General features: G+C 47.5%; 1 protein-coding gene and 1 long non-coding RNA gene across 5 annotated transcripts in view; one reads left to right on the forward strand and one right to left on the reverse strand.

The window, feature by feature from the left end:
- Positions 1-25,514, forward strand: part of CTIF (cap binding complex dependent translation initiation factor) — a 147,450-nt gene that overhangs the window by 55,159 nt on the left and 66,777 nt on the right. For all 4 annotated transcript variants that reach the window (XM_085043830.1, XM_085043831.1, XM_085043832.1 and 1 more), the window contains one exon: positions 24,282-24,358. In XM_085043830.1, the coding sequence (XP_084899956.1) occupies positions 24,282-24,358 (77 nt within the window). The remainder of the gene's footprint in view (positions 1-24,281; positions 24,359-25,514) is intronic.
- LOC146425225 (uncharacterized) lies at positions 7,499-12,838 on the reverse strand. Its single transcript, XR_014846866.1, has 2 exons — positions 12,758-12,838; positions 7,499-7,742 (listed from the first exon to the last, which is right to left on the reverse strand). It is a non-coding gene; the product is annotated as an uncharacterized LOC146425225 (long non-coding RNA).

Below are 25,514 nucleotides of genomic sequence, written 5' to 3' on the forward strand. Positions count from 1 at the left end.
ATGCTCGCAGTTACAATAAACTGCTTGTTTCTCTTCTGGCTGCGGTCGTCATCCAGCTTCCTTGTTGGAAGAGAAACAAGGGAGAAGCTCCTTAGGAGAAAGGCAGGCTCTGTAAGTTGTTGTGTTCCTCTTAGCACCACTGTATTCATGATTTTGTCCAAAGAGAGTCCCAGAATCACCGGGATTCCTGATTTGGTTTGTAGTTGAGTTTATAGGTGCCTAGGGAAACAATTTGTTATTTAAACTATTTTCTTTTTTACACATGCCCATGTCTGAAAGCAAAAGTAAGCAAGCTGCAGGTTCTTCTTTCAGCCTGGTTGTTAAGCTGCTTTTCTCCTGGTGCTGGAAAGCCACCTGAATTGAGGCACCCACAGGCATCTCTGCCCATTTTCCTTGGGACCCCTCCTCACTGACAAGTATTTTCAGGTCAGACCTTACAGTTCAGTAAGGAAATCCTGTGAGTAAAGGTTGGACCTGTGCATGGGCTGGTCACTTGGGGTTCCTGCTGCAGGCGGGGAATGGACACACTGGGATGTGGTTTGTTGTACCTCAGTGTAGAGGTCTGGGAAGGGCTGGATGATTGCCATCGGAGGATACCCGTGCCCTTGCCTTGTCAGCTCTGTAGGGTGCAGAGATTGACCAGCTCACATGAGGATTTGGTCAGATATGGAAGGTTCCTGAAGAGAGATGAAGTCAGCCCAGCTGTCCAGGGGGAGATGGGTGAGCATACCCTCTGCAGTCACTCTGTGTGAGGGGGGAAGATTGGTGTCTTGCACTGGTGTGAGGGCTAGCTCCTGGACCCTGCAGATCACTGATCCTTCCAGGGAGGTGGTAGCAGAAGAACAGGTCTCTTTGGAGCTCACAGACAGGTCTTTGGTGGGGTAGTGTTATTTACTATCATCATATGGAGTTATCCTCCCCACCTCCTCTTTTGCCTGCTCTTTCTGCACTGCAAGGCTGGGCAGTTCTCATTTTACCCAGCTCATTAGGCAGCCCAAATTCCTCCTCTTTCACAGCCTTGGCCATAGCAATGTGCCTCTCCTAGCAGGCAGTTCTGTACTGGTGGACCTGGGTTGGGCTTACCCTTCTGCCTGGCATGCCCTCCCACTGGGAGTGCCCTGGTCAGTGTGGCATGTGCCCCTTGCTGTCCCTGCTGTCACTCACCATGTCTGGCCCTGAGGTCCTTTATGTGTCCACCAAACACCTATGAAAAGGTTGGGGTGCCTCCCTAGGAGCCCCAAAACGGGGGGATTACTTCTCCCTGCCCCCAGTTCCTGCTGGAGTCTGTCCAGAGTGTGTAGGCACGGCACTGCCTTCAGAGAAGGTTTCTTGTCTGACAAGCCCATATCCCAAGGGTCTTTCCAATACCGTAACAGCTAAAACCACTGTGGAAAGTCCCTGTCAAAGAGCCAAGGCTTACTTGAGTATAGGTCACAATATATTGGGAGTCAGAGCTCTGCTCCTGAGTAAAAAGCTGTTCGTTTGCCATGACTTCCAGTGAGACACAGTCTTTCTGTGGCCTATTTTTCATTGCATTTAACTCAACTGACAGTGCCCATCACCTGGAGCAGAGAGGGCAAACTGATGTGGTCACCTGTAACCCCTCCAGCATCACTCCCATGTCAGAGTTAAGGCCACCATTGCCAAGGAAGGCAAACGAGGCCATTGACATCTCCAGAGCACTGGAGAGGTGAGGTCTGGACCTAGACCAAGACTGTCTAATGTCCTATGCACCTCACAGATTCCTCCTATAGCCTGGGCTCTGGTCGTAGAACACAGTCCCTGTGAGCCCCGAAACACCTTACAAACCCAGAGGGTTTTACTAGAGCTGCAGGAAAGGGAAGATCTTACAGTGGCTTTTTCAGATTATGATGGTCTTTCATACCACAGAATCAGAGAAACATTAAGGTTAGAAAAGACCCCAAAGGTGACTGAGTGCAGCCATGCCCCCAGAACTGCCAAGGCCACCACTAACACATGTCCCCAAGTGCCATATCCACATGGTTTTTAAACCCCTCCAGGGATGGGGATTCCACTACTGCCCAGGACAGCTGTGCCAGGGTCTGAGAGCCCTTTCCACAAAGAAATTTTTCCCTAATATCTGATTTCCTAATGTTGTATGATAGTCTTATTCAGTGTATGAATGAAACACTAGAGGAATGATCAGGAACATTGGTGTTTCCATTATTATTTTTGTTATTATCATTATTATTTTTCTCATTATCATTATTATTATTATCATTATCATTATTAGAATTTTTATTGTTGTTGTTATCATCTTTATTATGGTTCTTGTTGATGCTGTTGTTGTTGTTATTATTATCATTGTTATTATTATGGTTCCAAGTGGGTTCCTGATTGTGGAAAATGAGATAGGCTCTCCCTTCTCAGGGCTGGTGTTACTCTTCTGGCCATCAGGCAGATGTAGCAATGTTGACTCATGATTCCTGGGGGTGTCTTCCCAACCTGGTGGGCACAGAGCTGTTTTGTAGTGGCTTCTGGAGCTGGCGCTGGTCAGCTGGTCAGAATTAGGGCCAGGCTGCCCTGCTGCCAGGATAGGAGGCACTGGGATGCACTCACACCCCAGCTGGATTGACTGGTCAGGGATTTGGGTTTGGGATGAGCAGGGAGGGAAGGTAGAAGGGACAAGGGCAGTTCATGCTGCAGCTCTGAAGTCTGGCAGAGTGTTTGGTGGCGGAGGGGACAGGGCTGGTGACAGAGAGGAGCCCTGCAGCACTAGAGGGCACTGCGGCCTCGCTGCATGGCTCTGCAGCACAGCTTGGGCAGGGGAAACGAGGCATTTCCAAAGGCTTTCTCCAAGCACAAACTCCACTCTGCAGTGTCTCTCACCCTCCAGTGCCAAGTCATGCTGCTGGCCATCCTGCTGTGTACACCTGAGGCTCTGAGTGTGTGTCCATCGTGGGGAAACCTGAAGGTGTTTCTCTGTACCTGGGGCTGCATTTGGGTGTGAGCTGCATGTTGGGCCTGAGCAGAATAGGGTTAAAACTGAAGGTTTTAACAGGCACCACAGCCCTGAGAGGAGCTGGTGCTTAGGGGTTAGATGTCCCATCTCATGAAAATCCCACCTTTGGAAACATAATCCTCAACTCCATGTATTTCCTGTGGGATGCCTTGGTAAGGCTCAGTCTGAAGCAATGCTCCTTGCACCAAGGAGTGGTTCCAGATGTGCTGAGGGGTTCTCCCTTTCTCTGGAAAGTGCTGCTGCCCATCAGGGGTAGGATGTTCCCCTGAATACCTACATTTCATTTGTTCTGTCCCCCTCCACCCCACGTTAAGGAAATGCCACCCTTAGGAGGAGGGATGTGGGCACCATGGGTTGCCCACTGCTTTATCATCTCTGTTCCTTAGACCCCAGTTTGCCAGGCATTGTACCACAAAATAAGGTTAATAATGGGATGTGGGCTGCATTGCAGCTTTTCTTCAGGCTGGGATGGTGGAGCAGTGGACACAGAGATGTCAGGACTAGGCTGGGCTTAGCAATAGGAAGTGGTGGGGTTTGGGTTCATGACCAGGGACCACAAAAATAGGAGGATGAGAGAGCTGTTTCTGGGAGGATGATGAAGAAAGATCCTCTGTTTTATTTTTAAGGAGGCCACAAGTAGTTTTAGACCCATGAACTGCAGTTTTCTGGGGAATTAAGTGGTTTGGGCAAGGGGAGTTGTACTGGGGTATAAATAACAGCTCAATAGGCATTTCAGGCTGCAAAATGTCACCACATTATGCTCTGGCTTAAACACACCAGGGAGCTACTTGGATTTTTCCCAGCTTTACAGCTGACTTCCCTTTCAGCAATGTTTGCTTTTATGCAGCTATATAATATCCAAAGCAAACCTGTTTTGGTTTTTCCCAGTCCTTTCTATAGACTCCAAAACACACCCCTCAAATCCCGCCTGAGTTTTAACTTCTGAATAATGTTACATTTTCTTCTCCCTTGTTTTCTCAGGGGATTCATTAGAAAACTGAGAGGGTTTTTGCTGCACTCCCTTGAATTTGCTGAATATTTTCCTGCAACGTGGAAGTAATATGGAGGAATGATTAAATTTAAAAAAATGTTATTAAAAGTAGTCCAAAAAAAATTTCCAGATTTCTAAAGATCCCAAATAGAAACTCAGTGTCTCTTTGGTCAAGCATTTCTGCTGGCTTGGCTATTTCCACATCCTAATCCCCTTCCCTGCTCTCTGTGAAAGAGATGAATTTTTAATAAAATAAAGGGAAGGAAGAAATTTTCTTGCAAAAAAAAGCAGGCATACCACAGGACCAGAGAAGGGAGACGTGCATACATCCCCGTTGTTGGAGGGACCTGGAGAGCCTAGAAACACCTCGCTCTCTAAAAATCCTGCTAATGGGGGATGTCCTTGTCCCTGGCCTGACAAAATAGGAGGTTAATGTTTCCTGTCACATTTATAAATTTCTTCTTAACCAGAAGATGTTCCCCCACCCTTTTCTGCTGCCTTTCCTCTGATGTTGTGGGAATAGAAAGCAATACAATAAATGAGACCAGAAGTTCTTAAAATGAGAATTTCCTGCCCGGAGGCAGCAGGTAAGTGAATCCCGTTCAGCTTGGAGAGATGTATATATAGCTATGGGTGTAAATATAGGTATTTAGTGGCAGGGTAAGTGTTTATTGCAATGCAGGGTGGTTTGGTCAAAGATTGTCATTTAAGTGGGAAATTTATTGCTGCACACGACGCCTGGATGTCTCTTCCACGGGGAGAATAAAGACTGTTTATGAAGGGATTAAATGATGTCCTCACTGTGGTAGCAGACCAGACTCTGTAACCTGGAGGTCCTTTTAGTCCTATGTTTGTATTGTCCCTCATTTTACCATTTTAAAAGTACTTTGGGTGGTTGGTTTTTCGAAGCTTATGGAATCATAAAATGGTTTGGGTTGGAAGGGACTCTAAAGATTGTGTTGTTGCAGCTCCTCTGGCATGGGCAGGGACAACTTCCCCTAGACCAGATTGCCCAGAGGCCCATCTAGTGTAGCCTTGGGACACTTGCAGGGATACTCCATTCACTTCTCTGCTGGCTCTGGAGATGTACACGTGCTGGCGTGGTCAGTGAAAGAAAACTGTGGCATCCCCAAAATGCCTTTGCTGGATGGTGTGCTTGAATGATTTCGTTGGGGCTAAATAGGAATAGTGAGCAGAATGCAGTCTCTACACCTTTAGCCACACGATACTGCCCCTGTGTCCATGTTTCCCAGGGTTATTCCTCTTTATCCTTCTCCTGTTCATACACTGTGGAGAAACTCCTCATTGTTGGCTTGCTTTCTTTTTCATTATTTTTTCCCTTTTAAAATAATTCTCGTAATGTATGAGCAGAGAAACCACTGGAGAATGATAAAGCTTCATTTCTTCCTGCTTTTGTGACCCGTTTCATTATTTCATTTCTCATTGTGTATTCTTCTGAGGCGCCCTGTGCAAACGGAAAGAAAATATGTGTGCTTATAGGAGCTGTTTGTTTCCCTTTGGCTGGGAAAAATAAGACCCCTTGGCTGGGCAAAATAAGCAGGTATCAGAAGAAGATATGGATTGTTTCTGCTTGTTAGTTCTGGAGAAGGAACTGCTGACACTTGCTCCATCATGAGTCTGTGAGCAGCACTATTTCCTAAAGCTGGTGGGCTGTGTGCGCCTTCACCTGCCAGCCTTCCTCTTGGTGCTCTGCACAAATAAAATATAAAAATATATATTCCTTAAGTTTAGGTTGCTGCACATTTTCTAGATAAGACTGGGAAGATTTGGGGTCAGTAGTTGCATGCACATAGTTTGAAAGATCAGCAGGAGAGATGAAACACCGTGTCTTGTTTCATGATTATTCCACAACAGTAGTCCAGACTAAAGGCAGTTTTTAAGACTCAAGTGTGAAGCACAGATTTGCCTCTGTTGTAATTCAAAATAAAGCATGGGTCAGGATGATCTCCAGGTTTCCAGCCTGATGGTACCATCCCACTGCTGCTGCTGGACACCCTGGGCATACCACAGAATGACCACAGTGGCTGCTCTGCTCCAGCCTTTGGGCCTGTGGCCAGTGAAAGCTTAGTTTTCCAAAATTTTTTTCTTGTTTGGGCTGTTCTCATCCCTCTTGCCCATGGAGCTTGTTCAGCCCTGCATCTAGGATCTTACAACTGCCTGACAGGAGGGTGTTGCTGGGAAGAGTCAAGTCTGTTCTCCCAGGTTATGAGCAACAGGACAGGAGGAAACAGCCTCAAGTTGTACCAAGGAAGGTTTAAATTGGATATTAGGGGAAAATGTCTTTATGGAAAGGGTTGTCAAACATGGAAATGGGCTGCCCAGGGCAGTGGTGGAGTAGTCATCCCTGGAGAGGTTTAAAAGCCATGTGTATGTGGCACTTGGGGACATGGGTCAGTGGTGGGCTTGGCAGTGCTGGGGGAATGATTGGACTTGAGGATCATTGAGGACTTTTCCAACTGAAGTGATTCTATAATTGTATGAGTCTGTCTCTGGTGTAGACAGTGCTGGGAAACATCAGGGATGAAGGAGCATCAGGTTTGCCTGTGGTTGTACAGCCAACTCAGCCTGAAGGTTTTGGAGAACCTGGAGACCAGGCACATGACTATGGATGATGGCTGGACTCCAAGGTGCAACCAATGTGCTAAAAGATCATCTCCTTGCATGCAAATTTTGATCTGGAAGCCCGGTGGTGTGTTTTGATACCTGGATTGCTGTGGTGAGATTTCCACTTGTGCTCTATTTTGCTGTCAGAATGAAGCCAGCCCCGTGTGCCTCAAGGCTTTGGGAGGCGGTGCAGTCCCTGCACTCCCTGAGCCAGCAGTGTCCCAGCACAACAGGTCACCACCCCATAAACACAAAGGCAAGGAGTCAGCCTCACACTGAAATGGTATTTCAGCCAGAAAGAGCCAAGGGGGTAAAAAAATACCCTGACCATCAGTATGTGAGTGGCCACCTTTGTGTCGTGCGATCACAATATCGGTTTTCTATTTTTTTTTTTTTTATGGTTGGCTTAACAATTAAAAGGCTACACTGCACTTTGGTTTTTCCAGTCTGCTGCATCGTGTGACCCCAGTGACTCCGAGCTAAGCCTCGTTATATAATGGCGGGGTGTTTTTTTGGAAAACCTCCATTTAATCCTTTCGGAGCAGAATTTGCTGTTTTTGTTTTCTTTCATATCGTAGTCTTGTTTCCCCCCTCCGCCTACCCCTTCCCCGGCGGGCGCGCACTGGAGGCGTCAGTCTGGGAGCAGGGTCCTTTCTTCCCTTCTTTTTTTTTTCCTTTTTCTTTTTTTTTTTTTTTTTGAAATCTGCAGAGAAAGGAAAAAAAAGGTTTATTTTCGTTTGCTTGGGTTACAGCGCCTTTCCCCGCCGTCGGGGGGAAGGACTACGTGATGTGCAGCAGGTATTTTGTGAATGGAGCACAACCCTGTGACTCCCCGTCGCTTGACCGAAGGGGGAGGCAGGGGAAGGAGAAAGAAAAAAAAAAATAATAAAAACCACCACCCAGTGACTCCATCTGACTCTTTTTGGCTGGAAAACTTTTTCAGCGCCGTGGTTCTTAAGCCAGGAGGAAGCTTTCTTCTGGCCCAAGAACAATAAAGGGGTCAGCAGCCTGATCCTCCCTCCTACACCCTCTTCCTTCCATTGTGAGGGGTCTGTGCAAATATCCCAGGCTGCTTCTGCTGGGGCCTGAGGGACCTGAGCTGCACATGTGACATTAAAGAGAGACTCTGCGAACTCAGTAATCCTGCGAAAAAGAAAAAAAAGAAGAAAGAAAAAACAAAACGAAGTCTCAGCGGAGCTCTATTTCTGGTGTAGTGTTACGCCTGGAGAAGGTACCAATGGGTGTTTCTCATGGTGGGGGGAAATCCGTCCCCTTGGCCTGCCTAGGTGCTCCTTCACAAGGCCACCAGAGCATCTTCCCCAGCCCTGCTCAACGACTGGCCAAATCCACACCCAGGGAAGGCGAACCCTCATGTCTCACCAGCCCTGAACCTCCTCTCTTTCTTGGCTTGTCCAAGGGGGGAATTTCTGCTGCTCCCATAGTGCAGATGCAAAGTCTGTGCTGTAGGTGTGCAGTCTCCAGCAAGGATGGAGGAAGGTTGAAGGAGGCACAGCTGCTTGACATGTTGTGCTTCTAGGGATTCACCACCACCTGGCAGCACTTCTAATGACATGCCTGCTACTCCTCATATGTGTGTCACAGACCAAGAAGGTCTGGGCCAGCAGGCCCTGGGGTTCAAGGCCTTTGAGAAGTGCTATGAGGCCACAACAATGTGCCCACCAGTCCTATCTGTCATTAAGGCCATCTGCATCTCTCTGGGAAGGAAGTTGTACATAGGTCAGAGGGCTGCTGTGGTTTGTGATATTTCTGGTGAATCCAGAGCAGTCACAAAACCTGCAGCCTATGCCAGGTTCTGGCATGATGAATGGTGATTCTCTTTCCAGGTGGTTTCTGCCAGGCTAGATGGTATCTCCTCCCAGAGGAGAAGGTGGGACCTGTGGCCTTCTAAGAGTAGCGGAGTTCCAGGCAAGAAGCCACATTGTACACTGAAAACCTGATGTATTTGCCAGAGGAAGAGCGTATGATGCTCATCAAGTTGTAGGAACCCACCCTTTTTTTTTTTTTTGGACACAATTAACCATCTAACAGCATGTGTGACCTAGCCTGGCCACATCCCGGCTCACTGGCCCTTGGCACTGCTCGGCCACGTGGATCATCACGGTGGCGATCTCGCCGTAAGGCAGTTCCTGCCGTTATTATCTCCTCGCCGTGTCGATAACGCTTCGCTGGCGATAGCCAGGATTTCCTCGCACTACAGAGCTTTCCTGAGGATCAGCTCTGCGAGCAGCAGAGGAAGCAGCCACTGAGAGATTGCTCCTGGCTGCTGAGAATGAGGTGGCTGACTTCAAACGTACGTGCGACCCGACATGATCCGAGGAGCACCGCGCCGGCTCCTCTTTCCCCTCATCAGGGAGGGTGGAAACTCCTCTTCTCCTGCAAGTGCTCCGGGAGCTGAAGCGAGACCAAACATGGTTATGAAAACCTGTCAGAGGTGGGGGAGAGTTGTCCCATGTCATGCCCGGAATCATGAGGGAACATTGAGAACTTACGGCCAGGGTGGAATTCAGGGTCTCCCCTCCACCCCTCTTCCAGTGCCACAGTGTTGGGACTACATGTGCTGCACACTTTCTTTTAGTTGGAAGGAAAGCTATTTTTAGTTCAATTTTTTAAGTGCTTAGGTAAACAGATTTGTTATTTAAAACTCTTTTCTTTTTTTACAAATGCCTATGTTTGAAGGTAAAAGGCAAGTTGCAGGTACTTCTTTCAGTGTTTCCTCCTGGTGCTGGAGCAGTTCTCTGATCCCTGCACACATGTCTAGCTCCAGGATTTTGGTGGTGTTTCCAAGTATAAATGATGGTTACATTGCCTGTGCTCACCTTGGTGGAGGACAGATGAAGTGTGACACAATTCCAAGGTACATTTTGCTGGTATTCCAGAGAACCAGTGGTATTCCAGTGCCCAGCTGCCCGTGGGCAGTGAGGCCACAAAAATAGTTAAAGTAGCTTCAAGGGTTGCAGGAGTACCTGAGGCTGGGAACCTGCTGAGTTAGAGGTGGAGCACTGTGACTACTTGAGCATCCTGACATTCCTGTCTGAAGGAGAAAAAAACTGCCTTGTTTGGCTTCTGCTTGCTGCATCTTTTCATGGCATGATTTGCTTATGAGGCAGGACTTGAATTTATTCTGCCAGTCTTCAACTTCTGAGAGTTGTTGGTTCAGGAAGGGCAAGGCTGTAGTGAAGCACCTGGTAGCTGTGCTCTTCTGGCAGATCTAAGGCAATTTTCCTGACATGAGGTTGGATTAAAAGACAAGGTGTTTTGACAGCACAAACATCTTTCTGCATGTGAAAACTGATGATTTAGTGGTCACCTGGAGTGATTTGCAGTTTGGATGGAGGAATCCAGGCATCTTTCTCAGGTGCTTTTCCAAAGACACTTGGTTATTTGGTGCCTTTGCTATGTTAAGCACAGGTAAATCAGAAGTTAAAGCCCTGGTTGGAAGGACTGACTGTTCCGGAGCAGAGGGTGATGCAGCAGAGGGTGGTTAGATGTGAGTGATATGGGGATAGGTAAGAAATGGGAGTGGATTTGGTGTGGTGGTCCCTTAGTCCACTGTCAAGTCCAGGCAAGTTGCTGTTCCTTGTTGAGCACTGTCCTGTTCCTGCAGAAATCCGCAGTAATCTCCATCTTCTGTGTCCAGGTTTCTGACCTTCTTCTTGTCTGTTTTGAATAAGACTTGCCTGGGATCCCTGATTGGAGTGGCTGCCTCTTTGCCAAGAGGGCTTTCACTCTGCCAGACCTGGCCACCTACCCAGAGCCACCAAGGTCCTAGCGTGGGTGGATGCAAGTGAAATAAAGTTTAAAAGCTTATATGAAAAGGCACTGAATGACAAAAAATACCCCAGTCCTGCAAGTGATCTCCAGCCCTTTGGAAGCTATTTGGCATCTTGAAAGATTCCCCATTGGGTGCTGCAGTTTGCTATGAGGTGGTTTCATGGATTTTGTGTTGCCACATCTCTCTTCTTCCCCTGTGTGCCCACCAAGTGTCTCTTCAGATCTCAACACATGCAGGAAGACACGTCCAGGGGCTGCATTCAGGGAGTATCCTGCCCTGGGAGGTGAGGGCTGAGGTAGCTGGGAGTTTCTGCTGGAGTTTTAAGGAGTGTCCCCGTGTTGTGAGCTGCGTACAGTAGGAACAGTCATCAGCCTGATCTTACGTGCGCCTCGTCTCACTGGTTAGGATCGCTTCCCCCGTGGAAACCATCAAGAATTTCCGTTATTTCCTTTCCTGAGGCTTTGTTTGGGTGGGGATTTCTGGAAGGTATTTCACAGGCAGGTATAATTAAAGAAAGACATGCTTTGCCTGGAGGCTTGACAAGGTTTCTTTAAAGCCAGGCCTTCAGTGTGGTGGCAAAACAGAAACCGTTTGTTTCCTGGTCCAGTGGAGGGGAGGCTGGGGAAAAGGGGGAGCTAATCAGCTGGGAATCATCCCAGTTAAATGCTGCACACTGGGGTTAAGGCCCTTATCCAGCAAATCCTTGAAATATGTGCTTAATTTTAAGTCCCCCTGACTTCAATCTGTTTACTCTTGTGCTTAAGTTTAAGCATGTGCCTAAGTGCTTGGCTGGCTGCAGGCCAAGGCAAATAGTAGACTTAGGAGCAGAATCACATAAAGTAAGTGCTTTACTGGACTGAAGTTCCGTGGGACAGCGGGTGCTGTGGCAGGTCTGGGATGCTGGCAGGGGACAGTGCTGCATATCCCAGCTCCATCAAGTTATTCCATATTGGGCACCAGAGACCTGGGGCTGTGCTCACCTTGCAGGGAGCATCCGAAGAGTGCAGCCTCTAAACAGGTACCTGAATTTCAGCATTTGTGTTTCTCTGTTCTAAAGGCATCAGCCTCACCTGTAGCCTTCTGTATATCACAAACACAGTCTTGGAAAAGTATATAATTTTTTTCCTCTCAGTTGAGAGAAACGAGCCATGTTAGTGGAGGAAAATATTCTTGATTTTATCATCAAAGAAGGAAGGAGAGTAGATTCTATGACCTGACTAATAAATCTTCATAGGAATTTGTGTGGCTGCATTAGCACAACAAAAAGTACTCCTGTATTAGCACAAGCTTTTATAATGGCTTTATCTTCTTCATTCCTGTTCCAAGCTAATTCCTGAAAGCCTTTTTCTAATCCCTCGTTTTGCTCATCCAGCCTGGGCTTCTTAGAATGGCAACAGGGTTTTTTTCCTTCAGTTTTAATCTACAAATGACAGCACTTAAAGCTAATAACTGTAGCCATGGCACGCACAAAAATGAAAAACCGCTGTCAAGAAAACAAGATCTGTGTTTTTTGAAAACACCACTACCAGGGGTTAAGGGAAATCTGCAGCTGGAACAAATACAGCACTCGTCTAACTTCCTCAATAACTCTGCCGGGGGAGCGGGCAGTTGCCAGACTGAGGAAGCGTGGTTAGCCATCGAGTCTTTGAATGCAGCTCCGTTTCCCCCTCAAACCCATGGAATTTATATTAACCTCCAGCTTTTCGTAGCTGGTGGGAGTTGTTTTTTTTTTTAATTTGATTGAGTAAGAGCCTCACTTTTGTTGCTTTGGTTCACAGGAGGAGCGGAGGGGATGGTTCTGCTCCTCGTGCTGCTCTTTTGCTGGCGGAAGGCCAGGGATGTTAAATGAATAATTTCTGGCAGTGATAAGGAGAGAAAGGTTGAGGCTGCCAAGCACAGAGTCACAGATGTCTGATGACTTGGTTTTGGGGAGGGCAGGCTTGAGAGATCCTGGCTCTCTGGGTTGTCTGCAATCGCAGCAGAGATGCAGGCAGGAGGAAGGACCTCATGTGCTTTTAGCATCTTGCCACATGGATGTAAATGAAGTGGTTAAACAGCAACATCACAGAGTCATAGAATAGCTTGGGGTGGAAGGGACTTCAGAGACCATCTCATTCCAACCCCCTGCTGTGAGCAGGGACACCTCCCACTATCCCGGGCTGCTCCAAGCCCTGTCCAACCTGGCCTGGGACACTGCCAGGGATCCAGGGCAGCCACAGCTGCTCTGGACAACCTGTGCCAGGGCCTCACCACCCTCACAGCCAGGAATTCCTTCCTGATATCCTATCTAAATCCACCCTCCTTCAGCTATGTGAGAATGCCAGTGAGGATGTCTAAAACTACTTTCCGTGAAATACTTGTCTACCTAATTTAAGGCCACAGGAGATCTACCAAGGTGAGCATGGAGGTGTAGCTTGGGTTAGCTCATTTTGCGTCCTACGGTTCTTACAGGGTCCCTCTGTGACTTCAGAGCCACTTTGGAGGCAGAGCATCTGTAGGGTGCCTGTAGCTGTGGTGCTGATGGTGGTGGGCAGGAAGTCCTGGGCAGAGAAGAGAGCTGACTGAATGGACATGGGGGATGTGCTGGTTGCCAAAATTGCCTTATTTCTGGTAGCAAGCAGTGTTATGTCTCTTTCCAAGCTGCTAGTAAGAGAGTGCATCTGCAGTTTTCCTGTTGTGCCCTGTTCAGCTCATTGCCCATTCCAGTCTTGGTGGTCACTATCTCAGACCCTTTCCAGCTTCTGGAGCTGAGCCCATCACAGGCCAAATTCTACCAACTTCAAGGGTGTCAAGGAGATTAGAAAGCAACTGAAAAAGCTGTGGTGAGGAGGGGCAGTGTGACCCAAGACATCCCAGGAAGCAAAGTCTTTGTTGTTGGCCTCTTGACACATGAAAATGTATCCAGGAGTCGAATGGTTTCTTGAGCTTTGGTGCAGATTCTTATGGAATCATAGAATTGTTTAGGTTGGAAAAGATTTCTAAGATCATCGAGTCCAACCCCAGCATAGACAAAGTGACCACTGACCCATGTCTCCAAATGCTACATCCACATGGCTTTTAAATCCCACCAGGGATGGGGACACCAGCACTGCCTGAGGCAGCTGTGCCAGGGCTGGGCAACCCTCTCCATGGAGAAATTTTTCCTAATACCCTATCTCCATCTAATCTTTTTTGTCCCCACTTTGGATCTGATGAAACACCTGAAGGTGTGTCCTTGTGACCAACATGACATTAATTGAAGAGGCTTCACCCAGCACCTGGTAGTCATTACAAAAGCACCTGTAACTTGTACTTTCTCTGGCAGAAAAGCTGGTGTTTTGCCATGGTATTTGGAGTTGTCATGGTTGAGGTTCAGACTTTGCAAGACATAGGAGAGTGGATGTAATGGATATGGCCATCCTGCTGCCTGTCCTCTAGCAGCTTCAGATAAAAAACAGTTTTCCAGGTTTATTTTTCTGGTGGAGATGCCAGATCCATTTCCAGTGTCACATTTGGACACTGCTGTAAAGCAGGTACAAATATGCCTTTCTTACTCATCCCTGTTTTACTGTTCAAAGTAGTGTGTGGCTCCCTGAGGTCTGCAGAACATCAGTGAGAAACCATCAGCGTAATTAATACATGCTGTGATGTGATTGATACTCTGTGGCAAGTGCATCATGTTTTCTGAGCTTTTCCCTGCATTAAAGCCTATTACAGCAGGAGGAATCTTAGATCCTCAATGCATAAAGGGAAAATCCTGGGAGGGATCAGACAGATGCTCAAGGTGCAGTTTCTTCTACCTAGGTACAAACTTCCAGTAAAATGGCAAGGAGCAGGTCAAACACTTGTGTTGCACAACTCACACTCCCATGAAGGACTGGGACTTTTCAAAGGGAAGAGTAAGGCTTTTACAGGGTTAAATTGGTATGTGCACCTTGGAACGTTTTCCAAACTAGGGTGACTGAGACATGGGATCCTCACTTGATCTCTCTGGGCTGATCTAGACTAAGCAGCAACTTCAGAGAGGAGAAAAGACATCTCTTTTTGGCACAGTGCATTGAGGAAAGTGCATTGGCTCTGTCTTCAGCCAGCTGCAGACAGGAATATTTGTTGTGTGAGAATGTTTCCAGCACAAAACAAGGGACTTGGAAAAGGAAAGGACCATGCTTTAGCCATGAAGGTCTGTGAGAAACATCTGCTGGTGAGCCAAGAGGGGCTGCCACCACCATGACCATATTCAAGTTGATGCCAAAATTCCCTTTTGCTTTGATAGTGCAGTGGATGGATCATGGGGGAAAAAAACAAACAAACAAAAAACAAACAAACAAACAAAAAAAGAACTTGTTTAATTATAAACTATTGCTTGCAATCTTACGGTGTGGAAAAACTTCATACACTTGGAAGGTGTCCAGTGGGAAGTGCCAAGGACTGAGCACTGAGGAGGTTCTCCTAGTGACTCTGGATCTACCTGTGGCAAAAAAAAAGAGAAGTCACCTGTTGTGTGTAAGGCTGTGAAATTGTCACTCTGTAAATAAGGGGTGTCATTACTGTTGGGCTGTCCCAAATCCCAGGAGCCTGCATGATGTTAAGTTTCTTCAGGCTGGTTTGCCCAAAAGGTGACTGGAGGCTTGGTTCTGAGAGATTGCACAGATGGGCATGGAAAGCACATATTTTTTTAATAGTAGCAATGAAACAAGAATATTCTTGGTGCAGCCCTTATCACCTGGGAGCAATGCTGAGGTTCAAGCATACCTGGCCAGAGTAGGCTGTACCAGCACTGGGGATAGCAGAGAAAGGTTCCAGCTTAGAGGTTCCTAAACTCCTTGAAGTCCTATCAGGTCTGTTTATGGATCACCTTAAAAATTTATCCCAGTTCTGCCTGTAAGTCTCCTCGTTGTGACACCACCCACCACAATGGAACGGTGGGAGGTGTTGAGGAGCTCCTGCCATTTGACCTCACTTCATCCCAGCTGGAGAGACCATGTCATACAGCACGCCAAAGTGCACAAATGGGGGTGGTAGGCTCTGAAGAGCACAAGGGATGGGAAAAGCCAGACTGGGGAACATGACAAATATAGAGGAAATATATATTTTGAAGAAAAGTGAGGTCCCAGAGGGACTGAAATAGCTCGAATTATAAATATTCCAATAGCAACCTCATAACACTCTTAAGTCCCAGCTAAAGCAGTTTCTCCCTCACTCCTTAGCTGGTGTAAGCCAAGGGAAATGTGGGAAAAGCTTTTCAGAGTAGTGCAGCTCTTTCTCAGGATGAGCTTGGGCTACCTGGACAGACTGCAAACCAAACAGTGTGTGGTGCCTCCTGGTCGCAAGTGATCTGGGCTGTCTTTATTCCCAAAAGTAGCTGAAAAAGACTTCTTTTTCCAGGGAGAAGCAAACCCAGGTCATCAATGTGATTTATTTTGGTGATTCTTTAAATATTCTGCATTTAAGGACTCCAAGCAATGGTGTGGTTATATCCATACTTACTGGATAAATATATTTATTTATGGATGGGATGCTTTACTGCTGACAGTACAGTTTGTTTTTAAGCCTCACCAGGGTAGAGGAAATACATACAAATAAACAATAAACCTAAACAACACTAAAATAACATCAGTTAAAACAATTAGAGTTACTTCCACTCGCAAAGTATTGTTCCCATTTTGCTATAACATGGGAAAAAGCTCCATTTCCTAAGTCAGCTTGTAACTGATTTGGGATTTGCGGATTCTGGTAACAAAAGGGGATTTCTTTTGTCTGTTATTTATACTCTTCCTATGGCACCGTGTGTCCGTGCTGGCTTGTCTGGAGCACCCTGTCTCAGTGCAGCAGTGTCTCCAGCCTGTCCCCATCTCCATGCCTTGGCTGGGCTTCTCCTCCTCCCCATCCTGGTTCTGCTGCTCTGAACGTGTGTGTTTGCAGAGGCAGTTCCTCCTAGGAGACTTTGTCCTGGTTTTTAAAGTTTTATTATCTCTGAATTATGTATAATTCAGGAGCTCAGGGGCCAGGAGTTAAAAATAGACCCCGGAAAACGCGCTGTCAGTAATCAGCAGAAGGCGTCAAGGAAGGTTCAGGCCATGTTTTAATTGGGATGCTTTGCCTAATTATTCTAATGCTTTAATTGCATTTGCATCCTTCACCCCACACAGGGAGTTTCATGCCGGGTTGTTCTGCTGTTCTCTGTATGTTCTGTGTCATCCCTGGGCTGGCTGCAGAGGGATGAGGTGGGACAGCTTAGCTGCCACCAAGTATTTAATGCAATTTTCAATGTTGTCTTGCTCCTAGCTGTGTGTCTGCTCTCTGTCAGGAGCCAGTAACAAACACCAAGGAGAGGTGATGGGAAAATAGGTGTCTGAATGATGCTTCTTTGGGTCTGGGATTGCATGTGTAGAGTCTGTGGTTGGTGAAAACACCCATTATTCTGTGAGAAGTTATTCTGAGCATTCACACTCAGCAAGTGTTGTGCCCTTGGGGCAACAGGGGAGGGCAGAGCCCTCGAGGTGTTAGTGCTGGTGTTTTTAATGATTGCTAAAGAATCAGGTTGAGCTGTGACAGTCCTGATCACAGTCACAGCTATCCCACCCTTTTTCTGAAGAAGTCTCCTCCAAGGTGCTCATCACTGAAGCATGCATGCTGCAGCTACATGTTCAACCTTTGCAGGCAATCTGTGATTATGGTGTTCGCCCCAAAGTTGCTGTTAACCAGGAAATCCTCCAAACTGGGACATCTCCCATGGAATTACTTAGAATCACAGAATGACCTGAGCTGGAAGGGACCCACAAGGATCATCAAAGTCCAACTCCTGGCCCTGCAAAGGACAAGTCTAAGAATCCGACTCTGGGCCTGAGAGTATTGTCCAAACACTCCTGGAGCTCCTCTCTGGGCATGTTGCACTGTGCCATGATTCAGCCAGTGTGTCCTACTGCCAAGGTCACACAGAGCATCTCCTCTCCACAACAGATTGTTGGATCAGTGTGGCAAAACCAAGAGTTTTGCTCCTTTCCCAGCTCCTAGATCGCTAGAAATTAATTTGTCAGGCCTATAGTTTAATTTAGCCCTGACTCCAATGGTTGAGGTTGCAGAAGGTGTCCTCAGAGGTTGCCAGGACCCACGTGTGCTGTGTTGTGGGTGAGGAAGGATGGTAGAGCCACAGCCATCAAATGCTTTACCTGCCTTTTATCTTGTGTGGGGAATATTTTGTAAAATTGTTGCTCTTTCTATTCCTCAGATGTTGAGCACCAACTGGTTGCTTATTCAGAAGCAACTCTTATTGTAAGCACCTTACAGGAAAATATGAATAGCTTGCAATTTAAAGGAACAGATTTATCAGTTACATTTTAACAGAGAGGAAATAATTTCCGTGAGGCTTCCTGACAGTGTTTGGTGTCCTTCCATGGCCTCCAGACCAGGTCAAGGCTTTGGTTTGTGCCTCAGCTCTCTCCTTTCAAGATGTAAAAAATTCCCCTTGTGGGTGACAGACCAGAGCTGTGGGAATTCCTGGAAGGGGAAGAGGCAAGTGGCCTCTGAGGAGAGGGAAAATTTCTGCTGGAAATGCTCACAGGACTTAGAGGTGTTCATGTATCACTGAATCATGGAATCCCAGAATGGTTTGGGTTGGAAGGGGCTGTAAAGCTCCTCTCGTTGCAACCCCTGCCATAGGCTTGGACACCTTTAACAATCACCTCCAGCAGAAATGCTGACCTTGGATGGATAAAGGTGATGGGGGTGCTGCCGGTGGCACCTTTGCCATGCTTTTCATGTGCAAGGGGCTGCTTGGGGTTGTTGTACTGAATATAATAGCACATTCAACCCCATAGGCACCATGATTATGAAACTGGCACAATAAAAGTTAAATATAACTGCAGCTGTGTGCTGTCCTGGACTCCCCTGCCTTGGACAATCCATTCTATAGGCAGATGAAAGCCTTATTGCAGGGTGTTACAATTCACTGGGTGGGTTTCTGCTGATCATTTCTGGAACCACAACGTTTATCTTTTTACACTCCCTCCAGCCTCGGTGTTTCTGTTGTTCCCTTTGCACAGGCAGGTGGGGTGTTCTTAGTGCTTCCAGCCCCTCCTCACCCTTCCCACTCCCCCAGAAAATAAATCCCACCCTGAACTTTGTGTGCAATAAAAGCGAGTGAAACTCCCAGTTCCTACCTCAGGCCTAATAACCTGTTTGTTCAGTTCAGGCCTTCTGCAACCATTTGTTTAAGATAAGCAAGGGCGGATGTTTCTTGAGGGCACAAAAGGCTCTTGAGATAAAGCTCCTGTGGGACTGATCCTGCACTGTGGCTGGATCATTTCCTTCTCTCATCACCTGAGCGTTGCTTTTTTCCATCAGTCCAGTGTTTTTCTCAGCCTTCTGTTCACACTCAGGGTTTCAGTGTTGCTGTTTCCTATTCAGATGTCTTCACCTGCTTGGTGATCACAGGCCAGGGGTGTTGTTGCATGGGGAATGTCTGTGAAAGAGGCTGAATAAGTTGTTATGAGTGAAGACAGTTGCTTTGTGGGGTGAGGTTTCACATCTGACAGTCAGGCTGTAAAACCACCGGGGTGAAGCAATGAACCCAAAACCCTAGAAGCCTCTAGAGTCTTTGTGAAACACCCACGAGTTCAGCCACCTCAGGCAACAGCTGCACTTGGGAAGTGCAGCAGTGGTGGAGGAGGAGGGAGGGTGCAGGTTGGTACCTGATAGGACTATCTCTTTTGTAAGGCTGTAGTTGTCAGATGCCAAAGGAGTTGCTGTGATTTGCTGCCTCAGGGTCGTCACAGAAGAACCAGTGGCAGCAAAATTCCTCATTCCTGCTTATCAAATTGTGATATGGGAGTGTTCATGGAAGAGAGGCTGGACCTGCCCTGGCCCTGAACCCCCTGTGCCCTGGGCTGAGCCCCCAGTGTGGGCAGCAGGGAGGGGAGGATTCTGCCCCTCTGCCCTATGCTCAGGTGAGAGCTCAGCTGCAGAGCTGCCCCAGCCCTGGGAACAACAGCACAAGGAGCTGGAGCTGCTGCAGCCAGGCCAGAGGAGGCACGGAGATGCTGCCAGGGCTGGAGCAACTCTGCTCTGGAGCCAGGCTGGCAGAGCTGGAGGTGTTCAGCTGGACAAGAGAAGCTCCAGGGAGAGCTCAGAGCTCCTGCCAGGGCCTAAAGGGGCTCCAGGAGAGCTGCAGAGGGACTGGGGACAAGGCATGGAGGGACAGGACACAGGGAATGGCTTCCCAGTGCCAGAGGGCAGGGAGAGATAGGATCTTGGGCAGGAATTGCTGTCTGTGAGGGTGGTGAGGCCCTGGCACAGGGTGCCCAGAGCAGCTGTGTCTGCCCCATTCATGGCAGAGGGGTGGAACTAGATGGTCTTTAAGGTCCCTTCCAAGCCAAATCATTCTAAGGTTCTACCAATTTACCATCTCCAGTAAGGCAAAGCTGGTACATTCCTCCAACTTCTTCAGATGGCCCTGCTGCAAAGGAGGCATGAGAACAAGGATAGCAAAGCCTTCCTTGTAGCAGGGTAGCACTAAACCTAACCATTTCCCTCCTCTGTTTCTGCCCCTCTTTCTTGTGTGCCTCCCACACCAGTATCCCACAGGTTACTGGGCTGGGGTGTAGGGTGGGAGCAGCTATCAGTAGGGGCAGAGGTGGAGGCTCTGGGGTTACTGCAGACTTCCAGTGAGATCTGAAAGCTTTTTATCTGTTCTGTAATTAAACTCTTAGGTAAATGTGTCTGGGGGGCAGTTTTTTGGATTCCCACAGGCGGATGGACAGGGCTGAAGGTTGGACAGACACCTTCATTAGGAAGGTGAAGCACAAAAAGAGAGCACATGGCCTTCAAATCTGCTCCCTGTGACCTCTGCTTGCAGCAATTCCAGTGGATGACAGATTTCCCTGGCTGGCCATATGACAGTCACCTGAGCTTGCCAGACATCACCTTCTCCAAGAGTTGTTTTCCTTAAAAAATCTAAAACTGTGTATGCACGTCACAACACAGCTGATCTCCTGGGGACTGGCCCAGAGAGCAGACCATTCCTGAGCAACTTTTCCAGAGCTTTTGGCCCTTCTTGTTAGAGCATGTATGTTTATGATTTAAATTGGAATGTATGTGCATTAGAAGTCCCATGGGTGTCTCAGGTTCTGCTCCAAGCTTCCCACCATGCAAACCACAGAGTGTTTAGCTCCAAAACTGAAAATTAGCCCTATTAGCAATCCTTCCTGTGACCATGGGCTCCTTGTGCTTTGCTTTTCCCACACCCGTCTCTTTCAGAACTGGCAGCACTGAAATACTGGTTTGTTACCTTCTCCAGCCACTTGTGAATAAATATCAAAATAAAACCTGTGTGGGAAAGAGACCAAATGTGATTTTGCTGCCCACTGAAGAGTTGCAAACCTGCTTAAGAAAACCATGAGCACCTGAGTTGGATGGTGTTTCTGGCCAAAGCAGGAGAAAATTCCATCCCTCTTGTAGACCCACTGCCAAGCAGAGGGTGGTATTCTGCCTTGAGAGAAGTTTCCCTTTGGCTCTTGCTCAGGGGTTTTGGCTTCATAAGGAGCATGTTTGCTGAAAGATGGAAGAGCTGCATTTCAGATCCACAGTGTCCCCAGCAAGCTGGCTCTACTGAAGGTGCTTTCACTGCTGTCCTGCATGCCTGTGGTGGGCAGCAGCCTCGAGACAAGAGCTGTGTTATCAAAGCTCTCACCATGCCCTTGGGATTCTGTCCCCACCCACCCATCACCTTTGGTCTTCTCCAGCCACTCCGCCCTACTTGCAAGTTGCTGATATTTCCTTTTACATCAACTTGCTGCACAAAAAAAAAAAAAAAAAAAAAAAAAAAAAAAAAGTCAACTTTTCTCCCTTCCAAATTTAGCTTGTTTAGGCACCAAAATAGACAAGAGTAGGGATCGGTGACTGTTTTTTTCCAAAACATTGTCTCATGACGAGGACTGAGGAAGGGAACTGCTCGGCTGGAGAAGGGAGATGTTTGATTTTTATAAATGGGGACATGACGTTCTCCTCTGTTCAGGCACAGGCGGTGTCCAGGAGTTCTCCTTGGATTAGGAATTTATTCCCATGTAATTAATTCATCTCTTATCCCGTTGACATCAGCTCCTGGTGGGTAGAGGTCTGAGGAAGCACAGGGATTCTCTGCAGGGAGGACATGCAGGAATGCACCATTGTACGTATGGTTTCTAGTTGGAAGGAGCTCCTGAGGCTTTAATGAGGGCTTCACTAGAGGAAATTGGTCCTTGTGCAGAGTGGAGATAGTTTCATTTTTCCTAGGTAATTGTATTTGCACATGTGTCTGCATTGCAGCTTGAACTCTTAAAAACACCCCAAGCGTTAGCCTGCTGTGGAAGTGTAACATTTAGAAACAGCCTCACTGATTATTGTACTATTTTTAGCCTCATTTCCTAAACTAGCAGTGCTGATGGGATTGGGCTGTGTGTGTGTCTCCTCCTTCCCTTCCTTTTCTCATTCAGTTTGGTATCTGTTGGCCAATTTCAAGTAATTTTTCAGAGAAGCAGAGATCTCAGAGATATTCAGCTCCTCCTGTGCATTCAGTGAAAATAAATGATTGGGAAAGTGAGTGATGAGGAGCACTGAAACCACAGGCCTCAGTAATGAAGAAGGTTTGTATGAGCACTCTGGTGTAGTAGGTGTCAGCTAGCAGGTGAGTTGGAACTGGATAATCTTTAAGGTTCCTTCCAACCCAAACCATTCTGGCATTATGTAATTTTAAGCTATTATAGAATCATGAAATTCTAGAATACCCTGAGTTGGAAAGGACCCACAAGGATCATCCAGTCCTGGCCCTGCACAGACACCCCAACAATCCCACCCTGTGCTGCATCCCTGAGAGCATTGTCCAAACTCTCCTGGAGCTCTGGCAGCCTCAGGCTGTGCCCATTCCCTGGGGAGCCTGGGCAGTGCCCAGCACCCTCTGGGGGAAGAACCTTTCTGATATCCAACCTAACCCTCTCTGGCACAGCTTCAGCCTCTTCTTGGGTCCTGTCCCTGTCACAGGGAGCAGAGGTCAGAGCTTGGGAAGAGCTGCAGCCCCCAGTGAGGTCTGACCTCAATCTCCTTGAAGCTGAACAAGCCCAGTGACCTCAGACACTTTCTCGTGTGGCCCCTCCAGACCTTTCACCATCGTTGTAGCTGTCCTTTGGGCATTTTCTAATAGCTTTATATTTTGGCTCAGTGAGTTCCTATGCCTTGAAGTCTGGAGGAGCTAAGCTTTCCGAAGAGGAAGGCTCCACCTGCCATGGAAACTGTAGGGTTGCTGCAGCAGGAATTTCTCCAGGTTCTTCACAATGGTCAGGATGGATGGTAGCAGTAAACCCTGTCTATCTTCATCTTGGTGTGCCTTCTCTGGCCTAAATTGATCATCACCAGCAACCTTCCTCCTCCATTACATCTTCCACCGAAGAAACTCAAAATACTATTAACTCAGTAACTGCTACCAAAATCAACTGTCATTCCCAAAGGCTCTTCACACAAAGAGAAAGGGACTTTTTTCTGAAGTCAGTGTGTTACGTTGTCATGCCAGTGTCACAAAGCTACTGCTGGATGAGGCACATTCCCACCCAGCCCTTGCCCTTGCCCAGGCTGCTCCCTCATGGCCCCTCACATGGGGTGATTCCCAGCAGTGGCTGGAACTCCAGGCTGAGATAGATTGTGATGGAAATAAAAGGAGCAGCTTTTACAGGGCTTTTATTGCCAGCCTGGGAAGGACAATACTGCATAAATAAAATTCATTATAGTTATGACAGCTCTGTGGTCCCTGGAAAATAAATAATACTTTGCACTTACGTAGGGCCTTTCATCCAGGAACCTCAGAGTTCTGTGTGAGCATTAATGAAGCCTCATCATGCCCATAGTAGGATGGTAAACACAGCATCCCCCCTATCAGATGAGCAGACTACGTCAGAGCCAGCACCTTCACTGGAAAGAGGGCACTGGGAAGGCAGCAGCTGGAGTTACACACAGCTCTTCTACTGCCTTGGCTTAGAATCATAGAGTCCTAGAATGGTTTGGGTTGGAAGGGACTTAAAGCTCATCCAGTTCCACCCCCTGCCATGGCAGGGACATCTTCCACTATCCCAGGTTGCTCCAAACCCTGTCCAGCCTGCCCTTGGACACTGCCAGGGATCCAGGGGCAGCCACAGCTTCTCTGGGCACCCTGAGCCAGGGCCTCACCACCATTATAGTAAAGACTTTCTTCCTAACTACTAGTAGAAAATTTCTTCTTAGTATCACAGTTAAATCTACCCTCGTTCATCTTGGGCTTGGGCACAGGATTTACCATCCTTGTCCTCTCGGTTGTTTCCTGTAAGGTGCATCCCACCTGTCCTTCTCTCAGGGGTTGCATGGGCTGACTGGTTCGTGGTGGGCAGCCTCAGTGAGGTGCTCCTGGTGTGGTGGTTCCTGTCTCACTGGTGTGAAGGCACAGCCCCAAAGACCTGCCAGCTGTGGCTCCTGTTGGCTTCCCCCAGTACCCTCAAAATGATGCCGAGCATTCTCCTTTCCAGACATTTTTTCAGCTGGATTTTGGATAAATATACAAAAGAAGAAGCCCAAGGAAGGTGGATGGCTTGGGTGCACCAGTGTCATGTGTGAAGTGGGTGAATGCCCTGCCTGTGATGTATATGGGATTTATATTTACGTGATCCAGTTATTTGCCCTGTGTGGTTTCTCCCATACCGAAATCGCAGATAACTTCATTTCCTACTCCTTGCAACAGCCCTGAGAGGGCACAACACTTCTGTGGATTTTCAGACCTGCTTTTGTAGGGTCTGGGATGTTGCAAGGATGTTCCTTTTACCACACTCACGTGCTGGGTGTACAGCTCTGTCCCACTCTGACCTGTTCCATGCTGACACCTCCTGGAGCTGATGTCTGCTTTTCCCTCTGTTTTACAGGGTTACCATCCGTTGCCTCATGAAGCTGAAATCGCACACACCAAAAAACTGTTCAGAAGGAGGAGAAACGACCGGAGGTAGGTGAAACCTCTTTAGTGCTGTTTGTCTAATCTTCTGTTCTTCGTTGCACATCGTCCTCACTGGCTCGTGGTGAGTCTTTGGACATTACTGCTGTTCAGTAGCTGCCAGCGTTGGGTTAGTGCATAAACCCTTATCTGAGGCTAACATCCTGAAAATATTTTGGGATGGGTCCTGTATTGCTCCAGGAGTACCTTAAGGACCTTCTGTTCCCCTTGCACTTATTCCAGCATAGCCTGATCTCCCCACTTGTACTTGAAGAGACAGTTGGCAAGCTACTGTCTGTAAAAGCTTGAGTCCTTGGGATTTGCTTCCTCTTTTTCTGTTGAAAAGCAAAATTTGGTGAGTTTCATGGAAACTGGAAAGTGGGCATGGTTTGGTTAAGAGAGGGTCACAGGCAGCCTTAGATGTCTGTCTGTGGGAAGGAGATGTGCTGTATAGGCAGCTGAATTCCTGTGGCATCGGTGATTTCAATCCACTGAGTTAATTTAATTGGGTTGATTGGATATTTAATTGTGTAAAATGCATATTCAATTATATGAGGACATCTAAAGTCCTTGATAGGAATCGTGACTGTGGTTAAATGTGAAAAGAAGCGAGGAATAATGGAGTTAGCTGTACATGCAGCTTTATTTCTGATGACTTGTTCTGCTGTGGCTGAGAAACACACCCAGGGCAATAAAACAGTTCTAAACCCACAACTTTGCAAGGCAACTGAACAGGAGAAAAAATGGCCAATGCTTTCTGCTAGAGTGAACTGAAGTCTGTGCCTGAGCTGTCACAGGAGGGGATTTTGGTGAAGTCCTACAGACACCTCAAATCTCCCCATCACTTCTCAGGAACAGCTATGATATAGTTCACTCTGCGTGGTTTGATTTTCCTAAGCTTCACTGATTTACCAAAACACAGCTAAAAAAGAGTTTTCTTAGGCAACCTGGAGACATTCTTCTGTGTGCAGGGCAGTTTGTCAGCAGCAAATTCTGTTTCCTCTCCTTTTTGGGGCTCCCTCCTTTTTAGCTATATGCAATTCAGAAGCTAATCTAGCCTTATGATTTGGGGTGGGGGGAAGGGGGGAAGGTCTCATTTCAGCCCTGTGATCCCCAAAACATGGTTAAACCCAAGATGAACTCTCTTGTGGTGCAAGACTGAGGTGGG

This window comes from Lichenostomus cassidix, chromosome Z (genome assembly GCF_008360975.1).
Source record: "Lichenostomus cassidix isolate B80296 chromosome Z, HeHo_3.0, whole genome shotgun sequence".
NCBI lineage: Eukaryota > Metazoa > Chordata > Aves > Passeriformes > Meliphagidae > Lichenostomus > Lichenostomus cassidix.